The following is a 24654-nucleotide window of genomic DNA, read 5'->3' on the forward strand; positions in this document are numbered from 1 at the left end:
TTCTGCTTTAACGGAAAGGAACTCCTCTCAGTGCTTCATTGGAGCTTAAAGAAAAGAGAAAACACATCTGGGAATCATACAGTCATTAATACAGGATGTAAAATACTGTTGCATTTTTCTTACCTTGTTTCTTGATGTTAATATTGATGTAAATACAAATTTATATTTAAACATTACAGTGGCTCTGCTGTGTTTGCTTTTGTGCACGACTCATCAGTCTTCACGCCCTGCAGCAACAATCCAGACTTACAGAAAGCGCTGAAACTGTGTTTCTGCTGCAGTATCTGAGCCTTTCAGGAGCTACAAGTGTATGTTACAAGCAGACGTTCTTCTGGTCCAAGTATTAATGAGACGTGAGTCTGTGTGGAGGAGGGAAGGTGAGTGTGTCTTTGTGTGGATGAGAGCTATCAACATGTAGTAGGGGGTTCGGGCGTTTGGGTGGCCATTCCTCTAAAACAAAAGACGAGAGCTTCTTCTCATTTACGTCTCGCTTTCATCTGCAGGGATGTTTCCTGCAAGAGCCCCGCCGCTCTCTCAAACGTGTGAGCTTTTGTCATGTATCATCCCGCTTTCTTCCCTCATCTTAATTATCCACCCCCACCCTCTAATGAAAGGATCACACACACACATCAGGCAAGGCCATCCGATCCCCACGAGTGCTGCAGCTTCTGTTACTGTACAGAAACTTTAAAAGACTCTATCCGCCTTTTAGAGCTTTAAATAACTTTCACTTGATTGACTTGCTGCTGTGGGGTGACTCATTCACCCTTTTAAATTCTCCAACAACTGCAAGTCTGAAATGCAAAGCATTTTTTAACGTTTCCCTTCAGTTTTAAGGTAACGTAACAATCAATCAGAGCTACGAGGGATTTTATTTATCCCTCGTAGCTCTGAATCATCACACAATCACGCCATCTGTAACCAATAGCCATTTACAATATGTAAGTTTTGTTTTTATTAGATTATTCTCCCACTTCTTATCGATCTATGAACAAAGGAAAAAATCATTCTAACTCCTTAAAAACTCCATAGAATATTTACAGTTTTTACAGCGAGGTCCTTTTTGCCTTTCTGCAAAATATACTACTTCTGATGATTCAGACCTCAGAGGGTTAAATAAATACGCAGTGTTTCAGTTGGAGAAATGGGTGATCAGCAGGTTGGAGATGTGAAGGTCTCCTATACTCTTTATGAAACTTCGTCCACCGGTTAATGATTTCCAGGGGATGACTTCCAGCGCATGCATGTTAATGAAGTTACTCAGAATGGGGAACTATTGGGTGCAGTGAATTGCTTCACAGCGCCGCCAGCACTTCTGTGGAGTGTTAGTTTGGTTCAAACAGTCAGGACAGTTAGAGCTTTTGTAGTGGGTGAGGAACTTGGCATATTTTAGCTTAATCGAGAACAAATTTCCTTAATAGTATTTTATCTCTTGTAAATTATACAGTAGCACCATTTTTGGCTGCTTCACTCGCGGAGGCTGGTTTTGTTAAAACCTTAATTGCGAACTTTAGTTCAAAATAATTCTTCCTTAAAGCCATGCTGTGGGAATCTTGCCATACGAAAAAGTCCAAAGTTTTTTACAAACTGCCGGTTTTATGTGTATTTTTGGTTAATTGTCATTCTCATCACTGTTTTCCTCGCACCAACTTTCTCCGAAGCTTCAAGTCAAACGCATTCTCAGGCGCGCACACGATCCGGTTTTTCCTGGAGACATTTGGTCCCCAAATTATCCGGCTGTTCCGTTTCATCATTTCACTGACCAAGTTGGGGGTTTCCTCTGTGTGTGTGTGTGTGTGTGTGTGTGTGTGTGTGTGTGTGTGTGTGTGTGTGTGTGTGTGGCGGCAGGGGGTAGGGTGGAGCAGGAGGAGGGATGCGCGGATAGGAAAAGACGCACCGCTCGTCTATTGGACCAGAAACAGAGTGGGCGCATGTAACCGCCTGTCCAAGCCTGGAGACTTTGCCTTTTTTTTCCAGGGACGGGAGACAAGAGGGTCCAAGACAAGTACACATCTAAAAGCGGTATATGTGAGGCAACCGGGGGCTGCGAGTCAAGCCATGGACGCGCTGTTGGCGTTATTATAGGCTGTCGGTGACCACAGAGCGTAAAGTTTCCGCTACTGTCGTGTTGTGTTTTTTGTTTTTTCCTTTGTGTTGCGTTTTTTTTTCTTTATCTTCAAGCCGCATGAGTTCACCGCTGTTTTTAGGTCAGCTGGTCGGGGTTCCGTTAGAGATAATGCACCCCACCATGGAAAAAGACACAACTTACACCAAGATTTTCGTCGGCGGGCTTCCTTATCACACCAACGACGCTTCACTTCGGAAATATTTCGAGACTTTCGGGGACATCGACGAGGCAGTGGTGATCACGGACAAACAGACGGGAAAATCCAGAGGATACGGCTTTGTGAGTCGATCTAAGTTCATCTGCCTTTTCTCTGCTAGAATCAGAGAGCAACTCAACGCATGTAGAGTGAATAAACAAAGCAAAAAAGAGCGTTTAATTAAGGTTTTATCAGCAACTTCCAATCTAATTAAACGGAGGGCGCTTAAAGCACAGTAGCCCACGTCTGTTGTAGCTGCTAATCAGTTTAAAGTGACTTTATCTTAATAGTTAATTACATTATTCTTATGTTTTTCATCGGAACCTTTTTTTAATGTGTGTGTCTCGGGCTTGCACGCTGCAGACACTGCCACTTTGTTCAAGCAGGAGCCATGTGCAGCGTGTCTGGTGGTGACAGTCACATGCCAGAAGCATGAGAAGCAGGTTATAACTTATAAGTGTGTCATCAATTATCTCCACTCTCCCCAAGTACAAATGGAAGCTCGAACAGACACAAAACAAGGACACACACACCCACACAGATACACTTGAGTTGGTAATAAGCTGCTGCAGCTGTGGGCAGATGTCTGTGTCGTCTGTGTGTTTGTGTTTGTGTGTGAGAGTGTGTGTGTGTGTAGGGTGGGGAGACGGGGGTCCCTGGACTCGGAGGTGTGACATGTCAGTTGGCTCTGCAAGATAAGGCTGCAGCAGTTTCATGTTGACTTCCTCCCTCACAGCCCTTCCCCCCTCTGCCAGGTTGGGTTTTGGTTGTTTGTCTGAGTGACTTTGAGTTAATGTGTATTGAACTTCAGATTATCTCTACCTACTGCGCAGCCAATGAGCTGATCAGCTGAAGCAGCCATGTGTTGAGCTCCCCCCCCTCCCTTTTTTGAGAGTTGGGTAGCAGCGTGCTCATTTCATACTTGACGTCTCTTTAGAGGTCTTAATTCTTGAACCACAGCGATCTAAAAACCATTCACTGCTTTATGTTTGCATAAAAGTCCAGAGTCTGATGCTGTAAAATGAAAGCAAGCATAGCTGTTTTACTTTCACTGTTCCACTTACTGGCAGTGGAGCCTGCAGCTGTGGTTCTGCATTGTGGTGCAACTGCACTCTGTGTGTGTGTGCTAACCTGTATCACCCCTTCCCAGTTTCTTTCTGCCCACTCCTCAACTCAGTCCCTCAAGGTAGATTCTAGCATTTCATCCTTGGCAGGCCAGGGTGAAGGAAAAAAAGTCTGCCTCCTACACTTCAACCCACACCAACACAGCTGAAGCTCCACTGGCAGCTTTAAAACACACTCATTTCTCCTTTCATGTAGTGGAGTCAGTGTCCTGTCCTGCAAAAAAAGGAAGAAAAAAAAGATTAAGGAGACGAGGACAGAAGCATCCTTAGGGTCACCCCTCTGTGTTGCTTCATCCGAGTGCTCATGCTGGCATCCAGACTGTAGAGAAGCTTTCATGCGTTGCAGTTTTGTCGGTTTAAGAGATTACATGAGTGGTCTTAATGTGCAATGCTGTGACGCTGTCTACAGGTGACCATGGTGGACAGGGGGGCGGCAGAGCGTGCGTGCAAAGACGCAAACCCCATCATCGACGGCAGGAAGGCCAATGTGAACCTGGCGTACCTGGGGGCGAAACCTCGCAGCTCACAGTCAAGTAAGCATCGTTAATCTGCGTCTATTTTCTTTCTTCAAAAACTCATCAAACAAGAGGTAGCACCGAGCTTCTTTTTAATCAAATGCTATTTGAAGGTTTGAAAAGGTGAGCTTTAAGTGAGTGGTTTTGGTGGTTTGGTGAGTATTTAGAGCAGTGGTTCCCACAACTGGTGCATGCAACCACCGGCAGGGGAAGGACAACCAATAAAAAACGTGAAGTGAAACTCATTTGAATAAGTGTGTTTTTTAACATTTTTTTAAAAAACAAAAAACTAATTTGCTGATGCCAGTGTGAAATTCTAATTCGATACTTTTTTATTGGTAAAGATTGATAAAAATTGTGGAGGTTAGACGTGACTTTCTTGACGTTTCAAGTTGGGAATGGCACAAAAAGTTGTAAAAAATGCTTATTTAGAGCAGGGGTCCTGCAACCACGAGAAACAAAAATCTTAGTTGATTTAAATTTGGCTCTTATCGTGCACCTCTGGATGACTTTGAGTGCTGCTGCTTAAAAAAGTAGAAAATATTGCTTTGTGGAAGTGCAGTTTGGACCACTTGTATTTGCGCATCTGAGATTCACTACTGGCTTAAAAACTTCTTGAATGTTTTTAAGGATTTATGGCACCAAATAAGGTATATGAGGTTTCCACAGTGCACTATCACTAGGCTTATTTAAAAAATATAATTTAGTAATTTGAGGACAGTATGGTCGCGTGTAGGTGAAGACCATCACCTCATAGCAACCAGCCTGCTGAGGCCTGCATGATCTCTCTGTTCTCCAGCATCCTCCCACAGTACAAAGATATGCATGTTGGGTTAATTGGTGATTCACCGTAGGCGTGAATGGTTGTCTGTCACCCTGTGGTGGCTCTGTGACAGACTGGCGACCTGTCTCGGATGTACCCTCTCCTACAGCCTTTGACCTTGAATTGGATTAGTGGAAAAAAGGGATATAATGTAGCAAATTGACAGGCAGTGGCTTCTAAAGACTTCAACGTGGAAGAGATAACATGTTTGAGATTTACAGTATAGTAAGCCACAACAAATACTTAGTTTTCTAGATTATATGGGGGTGGGGGCAGAATTAGTCAGTGACAGTAGCACAGGGGAACCTTTCTGAAGCCCATGTAAGTGGCTGACGGTGTTTCATATGCAGTCTCTGCTCTTTTTTGTTTTTTTCCCAGAGACAAACGTTCCCCCATATCCATTCTGTTACTTTCAGGAATCTTTCTCTAGGAATTTGCCAACATTCGTAAGTCCTTATACCAACGCTGTGGTTATTAATTCTCATACTGAGATGATGATTGTTATTCTCTCAGTGAATAAAAACTTTCAAAAATTGGAGAAAAAAGTAGCCAGAAATCTACAGGAGGCGTCTACAATGCTGAACAGGCCAATCACAGTAGCTGCGGGCTGATTCAACACGACATGTAGTTATGTTACTCGGGAGGTGCGCGTCAGGCTACGTTGGAGGTTTTGGTTACGTCGTAGGTTACGACTTAGATTTCCCGCTGAAGCATAAATTGGGCATCACTTCAAGAGCAGACACTGTTTATCAGTCGAAGCCTTGAGTGCCAGCTGAAGACAAGCAGCTGGCACTCAATGCTTGGGTACCAGGTGCCAGCTGAATAAATTCATTCACAAGCCACCGTTCTGTGGATGTTGACGAACACGGACGTTACTGAAAGAATAATGTGAATATGATAGATCATGAAGGTGAATATCGCAGCCTGTGATAGTCTGCACGGAAGGCTTGGAATAACACTTATTTGCATGAAGACCCTGGTTATGATCACATGTCCAGGGTACGTGTTGGCAGATTGGGAAACTGCATGTTATAAACATGTTATTCAGGTTTTACCTCATTCTGTCACAGCTTGTAGTTAGCAACTACATTAAAATAAAAAAACATAATAGGGAAGTATAAAGGAAGCAGAATATTGTAAGCCTTAAAGTGTACTGTTACTTTTAGTTTCCTTTACTGAGAAACTGAATCCAGCACACTGTTTGTCGTGTGAAATGTAAAAAAGCTGCAGGTAGACAATCAAAAATCTGGATACTGTTGAAATATGAAGTCTTCTTGTGTCCCATGTAAACAGCACATTCTGAATAGGATCAGACTGATTTACAGTAAGTGTGCTTCTAACCAGCTAAAGGCCTTCTACGTTGTTGAATGAACAAAGGCAGCAAATGCTCTCAAGCAGGCTTCAAATCTCTACATATTTACATTTTACTGAAAGGGATGTTGACCCAGAGCTTTGTGGAGGACAAGAGAAATCACAAAAAATATAAATATATGCTTAAATGTGACATTAGTTGGATAAATCATGGACGACCACTGGCATGCTCGTTGCCCCAGCCAGCTGCTTATTCCCACCATACATTCGCTCCTTGTGTGCTTGAGTTTACGCACAAGCTTTTGCGCTGCTGGGCTTTTTCAGAGATAACCACCACCGCACATGTTTTGTGCTTCCCCTTCAACATCTGGGTGCACACCAGACCTTGACAGCAGCTCTCCCTCACTACTCCGTTTAAAGCGTGCTGGCTGAAATGCCATAGAGTGTAGGTGTGATTGACAAACAGCGGTGCCAACAACAACTGACTGTGTGTCCTTATTTCTGGGCGAGGGCTGCGACGCAACTCCCCAAGCATGCAGCTGATGGGAGATGGCAGCGCTTGGTATTTTGTTATTGTGTGCGAGAGTAGCGAGAGAATAGGAGAGCGGGGAGAAGGCGAAAAAGAGCAAGAAGGGGACGGGACTGTTAAGAGCAACAAATAACAGTGTGCCTGTCTCCTCTTTGTCCTGGCGAAGGAGGAGGGCTGATGAAGTCATGTCAGTACAGTAAAAACGAGGAATGGGAAGGAATAAATAGCTGCAGGAATGTAAAGATGAAGTCAGAGGAGGTGCAGAGAGGAGGAGGAGGAGGATACATTTCTCCTTTCTTACTCAGTCTCAGCTGATTCCCGATGAAGTCTGGAGGCAGGGAGGTCACAGATGTTTGTGAGCAATAGAGTGCATCATTATTTGTATGAGTGTGTATGCTGGGGGAATAACAGTCGGTCTGTGATACTCCCGTATACATGCTAACCTCTGAGAGAGAAAAAAACAGACAGAGAGGGAGAGAGCAGCTCTGTCCTTGTCTGCCCGTCTCTTCTGTTGTTTGTATAGCCAGTAGCTAAAATATCCCGCCTTACCGCTGCCTCTCTCTTTGTCTTTGTCTCTGTCTGCAGGTCTTTCTGTTGGAGTTCAGCAAGTCCATCCTACGTGGGCTCAGAGGCAGTATGGGTAAGACGGGGAAGAATCAATACCACTGTTTCCAACACTCTCTCTCTCACTCTCTCTTACCTGCCTCCTCCTCCTCAACACAATACATTTCACTCCTCCGCCCTTGACATTTGTGAGCACTCGCTCCTTTTCTGCACTTAGGTCTCGGTAGTCGCTGGCACTCTGCAGCGCCTCCAGAATGTATTCGACCCTGTGCCCGTTTCTATATCGGTGCACTGGCTTTTGATGTCTTCTGTTGTCTCTCTCTCTCTTTCTGGTCCATTAAACCCATGAGAAGCTCAATTCCGAATTTCACTCATGCATGAGTTGGGCTTCACTGAGGCAACAAGCTTTTTAGTCAAACTTCCCCCATCCCTTCTTTTTCTCCCACTTCCACACACACACACACACACGCTTCCTCACATTTGTGCACACAGAGGTCTCATTGCATCACCGTAGTGCCACTCATGAGTCACTGTGTAGTTGTGTAATAGAAAGTGGTGTTTTTAACACCCTTTAAAAACCCTGAACATGATCCCAACTGGCTGCAAGATAGAGACTGTGGCAGGAAACCGGAAAAACAAGAGTCTATAAACATGCAGGTGCTAACATGTTTACTGTGCTCACTGCAGTTAGCTGTGTATATGGATACCCATAACAATCAATAAAAGTTTAATCTTGGTTGTTATGCTGACCCTCGATGTAGGAGAAAGGCAAGTGTCTGTCATCACTACATATAGCAACACCAGTGCCTTCTAGTTAATGGAGGCAGAGATATTTTACGTGTTGTTATGTTATTTGGTGTCTATTTAATACAGCAAGCTTGTAGGCAGCAGCATTTATTACTGCAAACAACATGAAGGGCAGTTTGCATCCCTTTTTTCCACCGTGATTCTGACGCTGATGACAGACTGCCTTTATTTGAAGTGTGAATTTATTGCCACAAGGTGACAAGACAGCAGCATTATAGCGCAATAGTAGTGACACAATAAAATATCCAGTGACACAGCGTGAGTCAAATGTAAGCACAAATGTAGCCTAGGCAGTGTTTTCCCTGAAGTTTTAAGTGTAACACAACTGCTCAACACTATTTGGTCTTCCTGTCATATGGAGTGAAGCTAGCAAGCGCTCCAGCGATGCTCGGTTGAGTTGTTTACTTTTGGCTTGCACAACACAAACCGCTAACATGTCCTCATAACCCTAGCCCTTCATAATCTGGTTTTATTTAATGGTTTATGTTTGCCTCAAATGTTGAAACAAGTTTGCTGTTTCCACTTCCACCTTCCACTTCCAAAAATTTAGGTAGCTCCCTTTTTAAGCACTCCTGCTCTCCCTCTCAGACATGTCTGGGCTTTGCTTTTGTGCGTGTTAGGGATGTTTAATCTATGGCATTGCTATACCATTGGTATCATGAGATGACACTTTTTATGCTGAAACATTGTGCTGGAATTATTGTGGATGGTACGCTGTGGCACAACCCTAGATAACATGCAACAGTTAGCGCAACTACCATAATCAAACGCTGCAAACATTATTACAGAACTTTCCATGTTTGACAAGATTACTCTCTCAAAATTCACACATCTTGCAAATAATGATTAAATGATGCCACTGCAATTGTGTCCATTTAGGTATTTGCCTACTGAAAGAGTTTTTAACCAACACAAACATGCTACCCCAGGACAGGAATAGGAGAAGCGTTAAAAAGATGGGGAAAATACAGTATGATAAGTACAGCCAGCAGCTGCACTAAACACTTTTAAGTATTTTTAACACTCGGTTTCACTTTAATTTCCCTTTAAGTAGTTTATAATCTGTGTGGATGTTTGCACACTGATGCTTCAGCCCTGCACCTGATCAGAGGTGTTGTTTCTTATGAAATATTGTACACTTTCACTAAGTCAGGAAAAAGGCCTGTTTTGCAACTGGTTTCCAACGTCACGGTGTATGTCAATATCTCATGTATCAGAGTACAAAGGATTTAATGCCAAATTACTAAAGAGATGAATGGCAACAGATGTATCGTGCTGGTGAGCTGGTGCTGGTTTCTTGGAAAGAATCAAACCTTTCTGGGTTTGTGTAATTCACGGGTGACAGACGTTCTCATTCAGTGTCCCAGAGTTTCAGTGTGAACAAGAAAGGAAATCTTAATGACTCAGTTCCTGAGTAAAACAAGGGGGGTGACTCATATCATAGACTGCTGCAGACAGTAGAGAGACGGTGCAGGTTGAACCCAGCTGATGTGTTGTTGTTGATGACTGGATGGATGACTCTTCTTCTTCTTCTGTCAACACCTACTTAGTCTTGACTCAGATGTTTGGTGTATCGCCGGTGAGGAGGTGATCTTAGGAGAAGATGTTACCAACTGTCACAGTTGTTGATTTTGTTTTGTGTGTCTGGCGCTGCTATTGACTTTTTGAGCTTCATTTCAAAATCAAATAGCTGCTATTTTGGTCTTTGGCTGTCACAAATCTGAAGTTTTAGCGATGGGATCTTCTATATTTTAGAGGTATTTTAAGGAATTTACAGGATGTAGCGTTTTGGAAATGATCTCTTCGCTCTGATTTTCTGAAGGCTGACACGTTCCGATCCTGCGGCTACAGAAAAGTCCATTAAAAACCTCAACTGTTCTGAGTGCTATTAATATTGCAGTCCTCAATTTCTGAATGAGTGATGAGGGAATTGAGGCTGACCCAGATGAGTCTATGAATGAGTGATGAGGGGTTGATAGAAAGTCTCCCAGAGTGCGAGAGGAGATTTGACGCAGAGGGAGTCTTTTGTTAATCTCTGCTTGCAGGAAGAGTCACAGTTTGACACCTCAGACTGAAGAAAAACAGCTGAAAACATCACCTGGCACAGCCCAAAGGCAAACACAAACCACAGGTGGCACTTTGTTTGTTAGGGTTAAAACACCTCCAAATTCAGGCAGTGTGTAATGCGTGTGTGTTTTGCAGGTGGCGGTTTAATTTGCTGAGAAACTATTGGGACATCTGTGAAGAAAATAAATGAGACATATGAGGTGAAGCAAGAACACTTTCTGTTTTCTGTCAGTATGAACTGAAACATTGGATTAAAAAGCACATTTGTTTGGTCTGTTAACAAAATCCACCAACAGGTAATTTTAAACCTAATTATCGAATTATACTTTTTATTTCACACTGTGGTGTAAAATACTAAAACACAGTCAAGGTAAAGTCATCTTACATATCAGGACATAAAACATCATCTGGCCCTTGGCATCTCTTAAAATTAGGTAAGTGCAGCCTGTGAAGAACAACAACATGTCATACTAGAGTGTGTCATTATTTATTCAACACAAACTAAACCAAAAATGCAGAAGCAGTGTGTGAAAAACAAACAAAGCACTCCATGATTAAATAGATAGAGCCACCTTTATCAGCATAACTGTCTGTTGCATCACTTTATGGAGATTTGCAGACTTTGACTGGGCTATTCTAGAGTTTTTGGTGTGTTTGGGATCATTTTCCTGTCGCCATCACACAGACCAATGTTTAGGTGTTGAACAGATCCCCTCACGTTTGACTCTAGAATACCATACAAGAGTTCATGGTCAACTGAAAGGTGGCTGAAATGTTCACAAGTCCTGTGGCTGCATAACAAGCCAAGATCCCCCCCGGTCTCTAAATGTGACAGTGTGCATCATGGCATCTTTGGTCTCGTCTGTTCAAAGGACATTGTTCCTATTGTGTTGTTTTCCGATTCAACTTTGAAAACCTAAGCTGTGTTGCCAGATTCTATATAGAGAAAATGGACTTTCGCCAGGCATGACTGAGGCATGTAGAGTCTGAGATGTAAATCTTAGTTTTTTTGCAGTTTCTCTGAGCATTTCACAGTTGGATTTGTTGTTACGTTCACTCCTGGGAAGATTATTGGCACATTATGTTAACACACATCTGAATGCTCCAGACCAGCAAATTGCCTAAACCTTTGCTTTAATAGAGATGGCGAATTTGCTGGAATGTCCAGACCCTGGAAAACTGGCAGCAGCCTTGAATGTTTGCCACTTGTGAATAATCTTTTCCGCTGTAGAATGATGGACTTTTAGAGGGCAGCAACAACTGCTTCTTTAAGATCACTGATGATGCCTTTACTCCTTGGCATTGTGTTAACGCACATCTGAACACTCCAGACTGTCAAATTGTTAAGCCGCTCTTACGTCCGTCTTGTAATTGCTATGAAACCAGTAAGGGTGTACTTAGTTTTTCACATTATGTCATATAATAGCAGTTTAATATTTAATATTTTACAGTTAATCTTAGATTGTATTTACTAATTTTAAGACCTGCTATGAGCCGCTTATATTTTATAGTTTTTTTCTATTTAAAGCATTAGATTTGAATGAGGGTATACTCAAACCGACGACCGGATGATACTCCAGCTTCCCAAACATCAGATCAATGAAAACTACTGAGTGGGCTTTTATTTTGAAGAGTTGCTATTTAAAAAAAAAAAAAGCAAATTGTCACAATTGAGAACTGAAACTAGCAAATGCTGGGCTGTTTTTGTGTCATAGCTGACAAAGATGACTAATTTCTGACTAATATTGTTGGTTTGGTTTAAGATATCTCAGCCTGTTCTGCTTTGATTTCAACCACCCAGGTTTTTTTAATCTCATGTGTGCAACAACTGTGTGCATGTCAGTGCTGAAAAAAAGTGAAACAAATACATTCGTTTTGAGCATTCCCCTCTGTTTTTTCCTCTCCAACACTGTAAACAAAGTTGAGTTTCATTGTTCGAGGGTGTGTTTAGGGAAAAATCTGTTGCAAAAGAAGAAGCAATACCAGTGTCTGCCACAGCGTTAACCTCAGGAGGTCTCAGTGCACCACAGCTGCAGGTTACTGCCTTTTTCTCAACAGGAAACTGTCTATTTTTGAATTACTGCTATTACCGCTAACGTCGATTTTTATCTCTTTGGTGCAGATAAGAAATCAAATCTGCTGTTTGAGGAGGGCGTTCTGATGAATGTAGGATACCACTGCTACTGTTCTGAATCCAGCACAGTGAAACAAGCAGACAGAAGGAGACTTGAGCTAATATTGACTCTTTAAACAAATGTGAGAGAAGTTGTTTAATCTGGAGAGCAGTTTTGACAGAAATTACATGTTTAAACTGGGGATAAATAAACCTTGCAGCCTGAGTAATGTCTAGATTTTTCAGTTTCTTACGTGCAAAGGGCACATCTGTCCCAGCTCAGATCTCTGTGCTCCGAGGCTCGATGTGTCTGTGACATGATCAGTATGACTGCAGTCAGTTTCAAACATTTCTTGGCTGCATGAAGGACTTTTATTTTAGGCTCAACTAAAAGAAATAGTCCAAAGTTTAAACAGGGTCATGCTGTTGAGAAAGAACAGTAGCTTTTCCAGTCTTTAATCACAAGATAGTTGGGCATTCACCGTTTTTCACTTTAACTGAGGGTGTCTTTTCTCTCTGATTATAAATCTAGGACTTGTTTTCCCTAACTAATGATCTTCATATTTAAATTTATTGAACTGATTGGGATCTTTTTTGTGTGTGTAAGATGTTTCCGTTGTCACAGTTTCTTTTTTATTCTGCATTTTTGCATTTGTGTATGCAAATATACACTTTGTTAGTTCCACCCATTCAACTAGTTGATAATCAGCCAATCATATGGCAGCGAATCGGTGCATTGAGGCAAGTAGACATGGACAAGACAAGCTGCTTGAAGTTCAAACATCGGATCAAAATGAGAAAAAAACAAAGGTTATTTAAGTGACTTTGAACGTGGCATATTGGTTGGTGTCAGACAGGCTGCTCTGAGTATTTCAGAAACTGCTGATCTGCTGGGATTTTACCACACAAACATCTCCAGGGTTTACAGAGAATGGTCCAAAAAAAGAGAAAATATATCCAGTGAGCACCAGTTCTCTGGGTGAAAATGTCGTGTTGATGAAAGAGGTCAGAGGAGAATGGCCAGACAGCTTCAAGCTGATGGGAAGGCAGGAGAGAATCTTTAAATGCATATCACCAAGTCAGCTAGCTCATCAGCTAAGAACTGGAAACTGAGACCACAATTCACCAAAATTGGACAATAGAAGATTTTCAAATGTTTTGCGCTCATGCTTGTGCAACAGACAAATCTGCTCCAACTTTGATTGTAATTGTGATAAAATGTAGTTTATAATTTATTTTTGAATGCACTTTCATTAGAATTTGAAAAAAATGGTGAATTATTGTGATTTATTAAAACAAAGAACCAGTGAGTCAAGGAGGCTTCAGTGATAAGAAATTATGCATATTCCTTTAGCAGAAAGGTTATTCTTATCATTTTAAGTGGTAAGTGGGGGTTTGTCAACAAAGTCCACCTATAAGCACTTTTAAATGTCACTAATTAAAAATTCTGTAAAAGCAAAAACAAGGATCTATGTGCCAGAATGACAGCTCCCTTCCAGTGATAAAAACCTACCAGGTGTGTTTCAAATCAGACTATTTCTTGGCTCAGAGCAGTAACTTAAACAAGTTCTAGCATGATAATTACGAGCTTTAGAGGAGCTAGTGGGTGAATTTTAAAGTTAATCAGCGGCTGGCCGTCATTTCATATTTAAGGGACAGATATGAAATTCTTCTCATCTAACTCAGTGCGAGAAAAGCAAACAAACATGTTTTTCCCAAACGTCAAACTACTAGACATAAGATTCGTCTAAATATATCCCCATGCCTTTTGCTGCCCCCTGTTCCCACTTCACCATCATCACTGTGGGGCTCCCAGTGGGCTTTCTTCCTTTGTCTGCTCACACAAACTCACACAGTAAACAGCAAATATCAAAAATAAACTCAAACAAAGCGCAACTCGCTGTCTGCTGCTTTGGCATATTTGCTTTAAGTTTTTAGAGGACAGAGGACAGACTGATGCCAAATGTGGCTTTGAGGTACAGCTGAGTTAGGGTGGAGGGCTGTGGGGGAGCATGTTCTCATATGAGGGAGGAGGGCAGGCGTCTGTCGCCCATAGCCGCCTGCTGTCTGCCTTCAGCACCCAGAAGCTGCAGCAACATCGATGCGGTTGCTTGGCAGAAGTGAGATTCTTTTTTTTTCTGCTCTTTAATTTCTTTTAAGTGAAAATAAAGGAGGGTGAGGGAGATGGATGTGCGGTGAGTCTATTTAAGGTGGAGGCGTGGGGGAAGGGAGGGGGGACTTCCTGTTGAAGCAGTGGAACAGAGCAGTAGAGGATGGGAGGAGGGGGTGATAGACTTAAAGCACACCTGTGGGTGGATGAAGTTGTGGCTGGGTTCAGTGAAGCTTCAGGGTCGTGTGATGTGCGTTTATTATAAAACGCTCCTCAATGAAACATCAGGAAATCAGTGAACGGCCTCAGCAGGCGCCAACGTGTCGACTTGTTTAATATGTTCACATCCGTAACTCCGTATCTCTCCCTGTCTGATTTTCTTTTCCCATTCTTCCTCTTGTCTTCTTCCCCCTTTAAATAATCCTTCTTTCTCTTTCCTCTCAGTCTGCAGTCATCACTCTTTCTCTGAAGGGGGGTTTAGGTAGACGGCGAACCCTCAGGTGGATATTTTTCTTACCCAGGGACCCAATTAGGAGCGACACCTCTGTTGGATGAAAAGCCTCATTTAACAAAAAATGTAAAGAGATGGTGTTGCAAGCTTTTCAGAGCACACAGAGCACAGTTGTCTGTTAAAAGATGACACATTTTGATCTCTGATTGCATCTTTTTCCACTTCTTCCACATCGGGTTATGTTTTTTTTTTTCTTCTGATGTGCATTTAAGTACTAAAGTCATCTTCCCATCCTCTGTCTCCCACTGATGCCTTGATGCTGACAAATAAAGTGCATAAAATATAGATCGAGGCCAGTTTTTAATGAGCAGTGACTTCGCATTTCAGGCTAAATCAACACTTCTGTGTTCCTGCAGGCGCCTCACAGCAAAAACCTGCCAACCTGCCAGAAATGTGACAAGAGAAAGGCATGTCTTGTGTTTGCATCATGTAAAGTAATCCTATGACTGCTCAGAGCTACAGCTGCCACCGTCAGACAATTAACTGATTAGCCATCCACTGATATTGATTCATTGTAAATTACTTCCACTTAGTTGTGAGGATTTGCTGCTTCTCTGTGGTTTACATAGGGGTAAACTGAACATGCAAACAATTTAAAACAAACCACTGTGAAGACTTTAATGGGGATTGTACTCACCCAGAAGGTTATTCTAGGAAATTGATGAAAATAACTATTGGTTTAAGTCTTAATCAGAGCAGAAAAAGCAGAAAAATAGCAAACGTTGTTCTCAGTGAAGTTCCCAATTATGGTTGTGAAGCTCCAGCTGCTATAAACAACTATTTAAAATATTCAAAATACGCTCACTTCATTAGGTATACCCATTTAACTGCTCATTAACGCAAATATCTAATCAGCCAATCATGTGCTCAGTGCATTTAGCCATGCGGCTATGAAGAGACGACATGCTCAAGTTCAATCTGAGCATCAGAATGACAAAGGTTGTTGGCGACAGACAGGATGGTCTGAGTATTTCACAAACTGCTGGTCTGCGGGTATTTTCCTACACAAACATCTTTAGGTTTTTCTGAAAAAGAGAAAATATCCAGTGAGCGGCAGTTCTCCAGCTAAAAAATCCCTTGTTGATGCTAGATGTCAGAGGAAAATGGCCACATCTCTGGACAGTAACTCAAATAAACAAGCACTGTAACCAAAGTGTGCAGAAGACCATCTCTTGAGTGAACTGCACATGAAGCTGCAGAAGACCATACCATGTGCCGCTCCTGTCAGCTAGAATGGAAAAAATGCTTCCTCGTCTGATGAATCTCAGTTTCTGCTGTCACATTCAGAAGGTAGAGTCATGGATCCATGCTGCCTTGTATCAACGGTTCAGGCTGCTGCTGCTGGGGATTTTTTCTCGGCACACATCGGCCACATAGGTTAAAAGCTTTACTTCCACGGCCTACCTGAATATGATTGTCAACAGTTGCTTAAGTGTGTCTCCACAGTTCATTTTAGCTCTGTGTCAACATTAGAGAGCAACCACAAATGGTCTGTACTCTCTCATTTATCAACATGATGAATGTCAATCACTTTATGTGCACACATCTGCAGACACTGGCCTGAGGAAGCAAGATTAGGGACTACACATAACTTAACAGCGAGCAGTTTCATTCATAACAGGTTTTCTCAGTATTACACTGAGAACCAGCTACATGTATCAACACAGAGTAATCTATAAAGGAAAAGTTATAAACATGTATTTTGAGTTAAATATCTTCGATATCTTCTTTATAACCCTTACAAATGGGTACATTCACATTAAAATTCTGAACAATTCATTGGATGTGTGTTTGAAGTAAAATTTTTACATCATTTTGACAGTTCTGAACATTTTCTTTTCTTTATGGATGAATTTGGGCTTACTTTGAAAGAAGCCATGGCTTGAAGGCAAAAAAAAACTGATGTAACATCCTTTGAAATCTTGAAATCAAAAGCAAACGGGGACCTGAAAGCTCCTTATTTACTTGATGATTATATTTGATGTCATTAGGAAGCTGACAAATAACTTCAAATGAAAGCTTTAAACCTGGAAAAAGTTAAAGCCGTTAAAGTATATAAATGCAGGTCCGGAACAGGATATTTTGAATGTTTTTTTATTCGTGCAACAAGTGAACGTCAGATGGAAGTGAGATGGCGTTCATTAGACTGACATGTGCAGGATTAAAACTCAGGCGTGAGATGGGTTGAAGTCAGGAGACGTTTCCTTTTTTTGACATTTTCTTCTCCGTGTCAGCCTTATTTGAATGAATCAGATTTAAATGTCTTGCTTGCTTGCTGACATGTGAGCTGAGTGTCCGGCGCTGATGTTGGCCTTTCTATCACTCACCCCCCCTCGAGCTGCGTGTGTGTTTATCGACAGAGGATGGAGGGTCATGCGTGTGTCTCTCCATGAGTGTGTGTTTGTGTCTTTGACTGACTCACTCTCCTCACTTCTCTCATCTGTACTATTATAAGCGAGGCTGTCCTAAGGCATGAGGGATATGATGGCTGATCCTTCACCTCTCAGCATCGCTCGTTCCTCGTCTAAGGAGTCCCGACCTTGAACCTCAGCAACAACAAAAAAACCCCTCAAAAAACAAATAAACCCCTTTATGGATGTTTGGGTTTTTATTCTCTTTGGTCAGTGCATCCTCTCTCTTTCATGGCGCTGCCTGGTTTTGAGAAAGGACAGCGAGGGGGAGTGCAGACGTGGAAGATGGCTGTGAGGGAGCGAACCCAGAGAGGGGAGGGAGAGCAGAGTCGGTGGAGGTTATTCTGCTCTCATGGGTCTGTTAGTGAGTGCACACCCATGCAGCTGCGCCAATTAGTCCTGCCATGCTTGAACCCCCCCCCCCCCCCCCTCCCCCCACGACACACACACTCTTCTAAGCTGCTTAACTAACTACACACAACCTGTTAAGTGTGTGCATATATTACGTTTCCTGCGTGTTCACTTCTTCGGGATGTGGCGTATTCGACTGTGTGATTCAATGTGCGCGCTGTAATTTAGAGTTTGCGTGCCTGTCTACGTCCCCTTTGAGTTTGTGCGTGTTTGTGCGCATGTATAAATGTGTGTTTGACAGTGATGCGATGATGCCAGGCACGGGGAGAAGAGAGGCGAGGCACAGCTCCCACTCGTACGATGCCACTGTCACATTGGATCAGTCAGGCAGGCAGCGGCACACAGCCGTGGGAATGACACTGCACTTCTGCTCCGGGGGGATATGAGATGGGATAGAGAGGGGTCGAGGAGGCAGGATGCTGCTAGCTTCAGCTTTGTTTTGACTTTATATGTTGTTGAAACCGTGCAGATGATGATCTTCGTCGTGCCAGCCAGAACTTCAGCAATTTTGTTGGCCCTTCCTTCCTTCCTTTTTTTTAAAAAAATTGAGTAAAGTTTGTAAAAAGTTACCAAATCAGAATTTTGTAAGACTCAAATCAAACTTTAATGATATTTAATAAATTATAAACTCATTTTTTTCTTTTTAATTTAGTAATGAGTTTTTAATATTATAGAAGAAAAGGAATGGTTTTCAGGGGTTTTAAAGAAGCAACAGAGTAGAGGAGTCACATATTTGCAATTTATAAATACACCTGATAAGAAAATATCCCACATTTTTGTGGTTAATGTTTTAACACTGCCTGTGTATGCATGACACCAGGAAGCAGGAATAAAAGCCAAAAGACCAACTTCAAAAACAGGCAGTGGCCTTAAACTTAAAGGCTGCCAGTGAGGACAAACAGCGAAGGCAAGGTCCAAAAACTGGCAAAAGGTCATCTGTGGGAAAGTACCAATGAACACAAGAAAAGAAAAAAACAACCCAAAACCCCACAGGAAATCTGAAAAGCCACAGGTGGAACACAGGAAGGATATACACTGAAGAGGGTGGCTGGTTAATTTGAAATACCCGTGAAAGACAGCGCAGATGAGACTAATAATAAGGGAGGGAAGGATGGAAAACTAACAAATCCAAAACCATGAAAATGGTCATGGACAGTCTCGTAGTCTCAAGAAGCAACTGAATTACAGACCTCAGAATCAGTTTCACTTATACTGCCTTTAGTGGTATTTTAGTGGTATTTTATTTACCCATCGTTCTTCTTTTGGTCCTTTTGTCCAGTTCAGCCGCACAACTAGTTAAATAAAAAACAAAAACAACTTTCAGAAATCATGAATCAGCAGTAGTTGAAAAAAATATATATCAAATTTTCTTTCTATTGCCTACACCAGCCAATCAGACTAAGCCTGCAGCTATCTAGCATTAGAGCTCTGGTGATGAGGGGGAAACAGGTTTGTGGATTTTGTTTAGCGTGACCAATCAGAGGGCACGATAAGTTAAAATAAGTTCAAAAGAAGAGTTCAATTTGATTAATGCTTAAAATGAATATATGGATGCTGTATTTATACTGGCAGCTATCCTGCACATACTGGCGTGTGTCTGTGTGTTGTGTATACAGCACAGTGGCTGTGTGCAGACTCAGTGTTTGTTGTGTAATCACACCTGATCCCTGCTCGCTCTCTCTGTTTAGGGGTAAGCAGGAGCAGCGGCAGACCGCCTCTCACTGCTCCGATCACCTGCTCAGACGCAGTGACAAGGTTACTGTCAGGTTAATGACTCTGACTGCAGGCTGTAGTGTTAAACACTGTCATGTTCTGTTGTTTTTACTTAAGCAGCGTAGCATAACCTAGTTCCTTTGATATGATCGCTGTTGCTTTTGCCAGATGTAACTGAGGATGTTCAGGTTAAGTGGGCAGCCTCAGGCAAGGACATGATTGAATACAAGAGGACAGTGGAGCGCTTTTTTCTCTCATTATTGTTGTGGCTCCAAGTGCAGACAATCTCATACCATGCATCTATTGTGGCAGCTTGTGTGTGTGTGTGTGTGTGTGTGTGTGTGTGTGTGTGTGTGTGTGTGTGTGTGTGTGTGTGTGTGTGTGTGTGTGTGTGTGTGTGTGTGTGTGTGAGGTGTCAAATCCAGAAATCATATTTTGGAAGTAAAACAGATTTTTTGAAACATAAGCCAATCCCGATAAGAATAGTTTATTGCAATTTAGTGTTTCTTACCTAAATGTTTCATTAGGATCAAAGCGTCTTTTTTTTTTTTTAAACCTTTTTCAGGCAGTGTGCTAATTAAACTTAAACACAAGGGAGGCGATCTATTTTAAGGGAGCAGAACTGATAATTGCTTTTTAAGGAGGAGGAGAACCTTTTGTAGGACTCAGTATTTGGGGTATAGAGAAAATGAGCATTTGCTAAAGAAACTGTGAACGTAGAGCATCTCGTATTACCATCGCTTTAAAAATCAGACCTCTCAGTGATATACAGAGTGGCAGCTCTGCACACATATTTCCCTGATGTTGCCATTGGATATTCAGACAGAAATGGATGTTGTCAGGCCTGTGTGTGTGATTTTTACGACAATCTTTTAAGTCTCAAGAGGAATTTCAGCTTCATCTTTTGTCTTTGCTAACCACTCTGCCCATACAAAACATGTACTGACCTACATTATTTTTATTGTTTTTCTCTATATCTTAATGGTTTTTTTTGGTTATTTGTATGTTTGTTTGTTTGTTGCATGAAAAAAGGTTTTAAAATTGGCAGAAAAGACCCAGAAACTATAACGTTATAGGCTAATTTGAGACATCTGCACTAACATCAAGTGCAACTTGTAGGATATACATTTAAAAAGATATAATAAATAAGACTTAACGCCAAGCAAAGCTACATGTCAGACCACACACTGACTTGCATACAAATTACATAAGTTAGCATGTGTTTGTAGTACGTGATGCTAATGTATTTACAGTAGCAATGAAAAACATGCTGGATTATTTAATTTTTAGCATTAGCAAGGTTTAGCATTTTAGCATGCTAACATGCTAATATCAACTGATTTACAGTAGAAGCCGAAATAATTATAATTTCCAACGCAGAAACTGAGGACAATAGTTCTTAAAATGTCATTTAAGTTTCTTTTCTAGCACCTACTGTGGCGTACAGAGGAAACCAGGCTGAGATATGAGCTTTCACTGGGCCATTGATTCTTTTCTTTTTCAGCCATGCTGTTGTAGATTTGCCAGTGTTTGGGATCATTGTCCTGTTGTATGACCCAATTTGGACCAAGCTTTAGCTTTCAGGCAGATGATCCTACATTTGAGTCTAGAATACTTCGGTATACAGAAGAGATCGTGTTCGACTCAATGACAACGTGGTGTACAGGTGCTGTGAGTGCAAACAACCCAAACCATCACCCCCACCACCACCGTGGTGTGCTTGACAGTTGAAATGAGGTGTTGATATGAACACAGGGCGGTGCTGATATGCTGTGTTTGGTTTGCTTCAAATATGGTGGTGTGCATTATGGCCAAACATCTTCACTTTGGTCTTGTCTTTCCAAAACTCTTCTGCTTTGTTCAGAAGCAACTTTGCTGCCGTGTACTTTATGGGGAGAAGAGGCTTTCTCTTGGCAGAGTCAGTCAAACAAATAATACTTATTCAGTCTTTATCTGATTGTGCTATCATTAACTTTAACATTTAACATTTAACATGCTAACCGATGCCTGTAGAGCCTGACTGACTGCACTGTATCGTCAGACTTTGGAGTGAATTTGATGGGACATCCACTCCTGGGAAGATTGTGGCATTTGGTTGACATACAGCTGAATGCTGCAGACTAGCAAACTACCCAAAATTCTGCTTTTTAAGAGTTTCTCACATTTATTGATGATTGATTTATTGATCAAATGCACTTAATTACACGCACCTGGCACATACTCTCCCTCTTATCTACTATGAAAGCAGTAAGGCTGCAAAATTCCATAAAAACTTGCTTTTTCACATGACTCCCAAAGAGTTCCCCAAAACTCTTAAACCCCAAAAGATGCTGTTAAACAGGTATGAGTGATCTTAACAATAAACGATAATGAAACAATAAATAAAGACTCATCAGTTACATTTACAAATGATATGACAATTTTCAACAAAGTCCTACAGACCTATCCTTGTAACAGTTGTGCTTCAGTCAGTGTAATTTTTTTAATGATTTCAGTGATTGAGTTTAAAGAATTTACTGAAAGATCATGAGAAAATGTGTGTAACATATTATATGTTTATATATAAACACATTAAAAACGAGAAGTCCCACGTTTATTTTATTATGTGTGCTTTAGTGTTAAGCATATTAAGTGTATATTTCTGTTTTTACTATAGAACAATATGGTAATTGATTTCTTGACTAAAAAATTAATATTTATATGATAAATAATTGAAATGGTAATAGAGTTGCAATAATTAGTAATTTAATTACCGTTTTGTAAAAACCAGATAATGAATTACTTAATATTTGCTAACCAAACATGTGTTTCTGTGTCCCTCCAGGCTCACTCAGCAGTACGTCTACCCCCAGACGTTCCTCCAGCCCAGCCTGCTGCTCCATTCTCACCTCAGCCCGACAGCAGCGGCTCTCACCTCCCCTTACCTAGACTACAGCCCCACCTACACGCCCTATGCCTCCACAGGACTGGAGCAGTACCCCTACACCCCATCGCCGTCACCCTCCGCTGGCTACCTCAGCTACACCTTCTCCCCCAGTACGCCAGCGCCCACTATCACAGCATCACCAACCCCTCCGGCTGCCATCCATCCTCCCCTAGCTGCACTCACTGCTGTGTCTGCTGCACCGCAGGCCTTCCTCCACTACCCTCTGCACCAGCCAGACCGCATGCAGTGAGCAGCTCTGAGCATGGCTGCAGCTGCTGACTTGATGATTCGAAACAGCGTGACTGTTGACTCGTGACATCATCAGGATGAGACTAGAAGTGGAAGAGAGTGTGATATAATCAAAAGGGCTTCTCAAGAGCACTCTAGTTCCTGTTTTTTTATTATTATTGTTGTTGTAATAGTTAAAGAAAACGTTCTATTACTATTGTCATCAGCATACACTCTGAATGTTTTTCATCAGTGGCAGCACTCAGAGACTGGAATTAGACGACTGGTAATTTTCTGGATGTTTCTCTTGCTGCTGAGTTCGGAGGCAGTCTGACTTCGGGGTAAAGACAACGAGAAAATATGTTTGACATGATGCTGTGGCTGCAGTTTTTCCAAAGGTACTGAGCTGAATGCTGGGCTCTAGCCAAGCTGGGAGTCAGTTCCTCCTTCAGAAACACAGCTCCAATTACCTCCTCTTCAAGGTTAACTTTCTGTCTATGGCCTTAGAGATCTGTCTCTGTACTTAGTTCATTTTGTCATTTTTATTAGTCTCACATGTGAAACAAACAAAATGTTTATTGTGTTCCCTTTTGTTCGTTTTCTCCACTGCTGGCAATTTGTTATGTAGTAATTACCACAGAATATGCAATATTAATGACAGAGGTGGAACATTAATAAGGTAGACAACACTGGTGTAATATTTTTGTGTAATGCTACTGCTAGATTGTCACTCTGAGATCAACTTTCTTAACACTTCAAGCATATTAGCCATCACATGAAGTTCCTGTAGCTGCTTTGTAGGCTTTCTCAACTTTTGCAGCAAAAGCATCCTCGGAGTCGGTCTTTATTCAGTTACTTAGGTGTCAATACAGATCAGGTAAATGTATTTGGATGTGGATGTCCAAAAGTGTGTGTATGTCCATGTTTGGTCTCTGTGAGTGTCAGCGAGTGAGAGACATACGGTATAATGCAGTATATGCTGGTGTCAGGTCTGAGCTTCTTTTCTAGCCTCTTGTACTGATCAGAGTTGTTTCTTTGTTTTTGTTTTTTCCTCGAATGCAGAAATCAGAGAGATTCTTTAGTCGTGATACTGCAGTTTCCTGGTGCCGCCGCATCATCTTAGTAGTCTTAAAACAAGCCATACATCACATCTTAAACAAATATGCAAAAATAAAATGAATATTTCTAAATGAGATGTGCTATCTTTTTCTTAAGCAGGTCAAATCTGAGTACTTCTGGACAGTACATACACCAGCAGCATGGAAAATTTACATTTCATTATGTCATTGAGCTGCTTTACACTGGTGAACTGGAAACCCGCTGAAGGCAATAGATTTTACAAATATGTTAATTGCCTTTCTTACAATGAAAAATCATCAACCTTGACCAGCCAATCACAGCCAGTAGAGCCACTAAACAACACATTATGTCTTGCTTGTTTAGCTACATTTGGCCTCAAGAAAGCCTGCCTTTTTCTCCTTCTTTGGTTCTCAGTGTTAAACTAAGCATTTACTTTATATTTACTGCACAGCACTGATGTGTTTTGTTTAATGATCCAAAAGACCAGTGGTTCTCAAACTGTGGCACACAGAGGAAGAAAATATGGAATAAAATGAATATAATGTGACTTCAGTCGAGAAAGCAAAGAGGAATTTCTGACTTTTACTTCACTAAACTTTAACTTGTATGATTTGCTGTATTGTTAATGATTGATACTATTAAGGTGGTCAAGGAGGTTGTGGATCTGGTATGTTTACTCTGAAAATAACCTTTTTAAAAAGCAATGTAAGAATTACAGTAAGAGAATTATATTTTACAAGAGGTGGGTCTTGACTTGAAGGTGATCAGGAGGTAAATCCAGGATCAAGGAATATTTGGTGGCATTCTTTGCCATTGCAAAAGAAAAATAATAAAATAATATTCTCAAAGAGACATATCAATGACATATCAGTGCCCTTTTTTGAAGACATTGACTTGACATTCTTAAGAAAATATCCATACTTAATTCTCCATCTATAAACAGTAAGCTAACTCAGCTCCATGGAGTACCCCACCTCTCACTCCATGACAGCGAGGACAACTCTAGAGGATGGATGGATTTATTTAGATTAAATGTTAAATTGGGGGATTTCCTTTTATCACTCCAGCAGCAGGATTTAGTATGTTG

At 41.5% G+C, this 24654-nt stretch overlaps 1 protein-coding gene across 1 annotated transcript; it reads left to right on the top strand.

The window, feature by feature from the left end:
• The first annotated feature begins 1865 nt into the window (after positions 1 to 1865).
• Positions 1866 to 23677, top strand: rbm38 (RNA binding motif protein 38). Its single transcript, XM_004546215.2, has 4 exons — positions 1866 to 2407; positions 3858 to 3981; positions 7212 to 7266; positions 22158 to 23677. The coding sequence occupies exons 1-4, from the start codon at positions 2186 to 2188 to the stop codon at positions 22507 to 22509; spliced, it is 753 nt and encodes a 250-aa protein (XP_004546272.1). The 5' UTR covers positions 1866 to 2185; the 3' UTR covers positions 22510 to 23677.
• Positions 23678 to 24654: the final 977 nt, after the last annotated feature.

The sequence above is a fragment of the Maylandia zebra genome, linkage group LG20 (genome assembly GCF_041146795.1).
Source record: "Maylandia zebra isolate NMK-2024a linkage group LG20, Mzebra_GT3a, whole genome shotgun sequence".
Classification (NCBI taxonomy): Eukaryota; Metazoa; Chordata; class Actinopteri; order Cichliformes; family Cichlidae; genus Maylandia; species Maylandia zebra.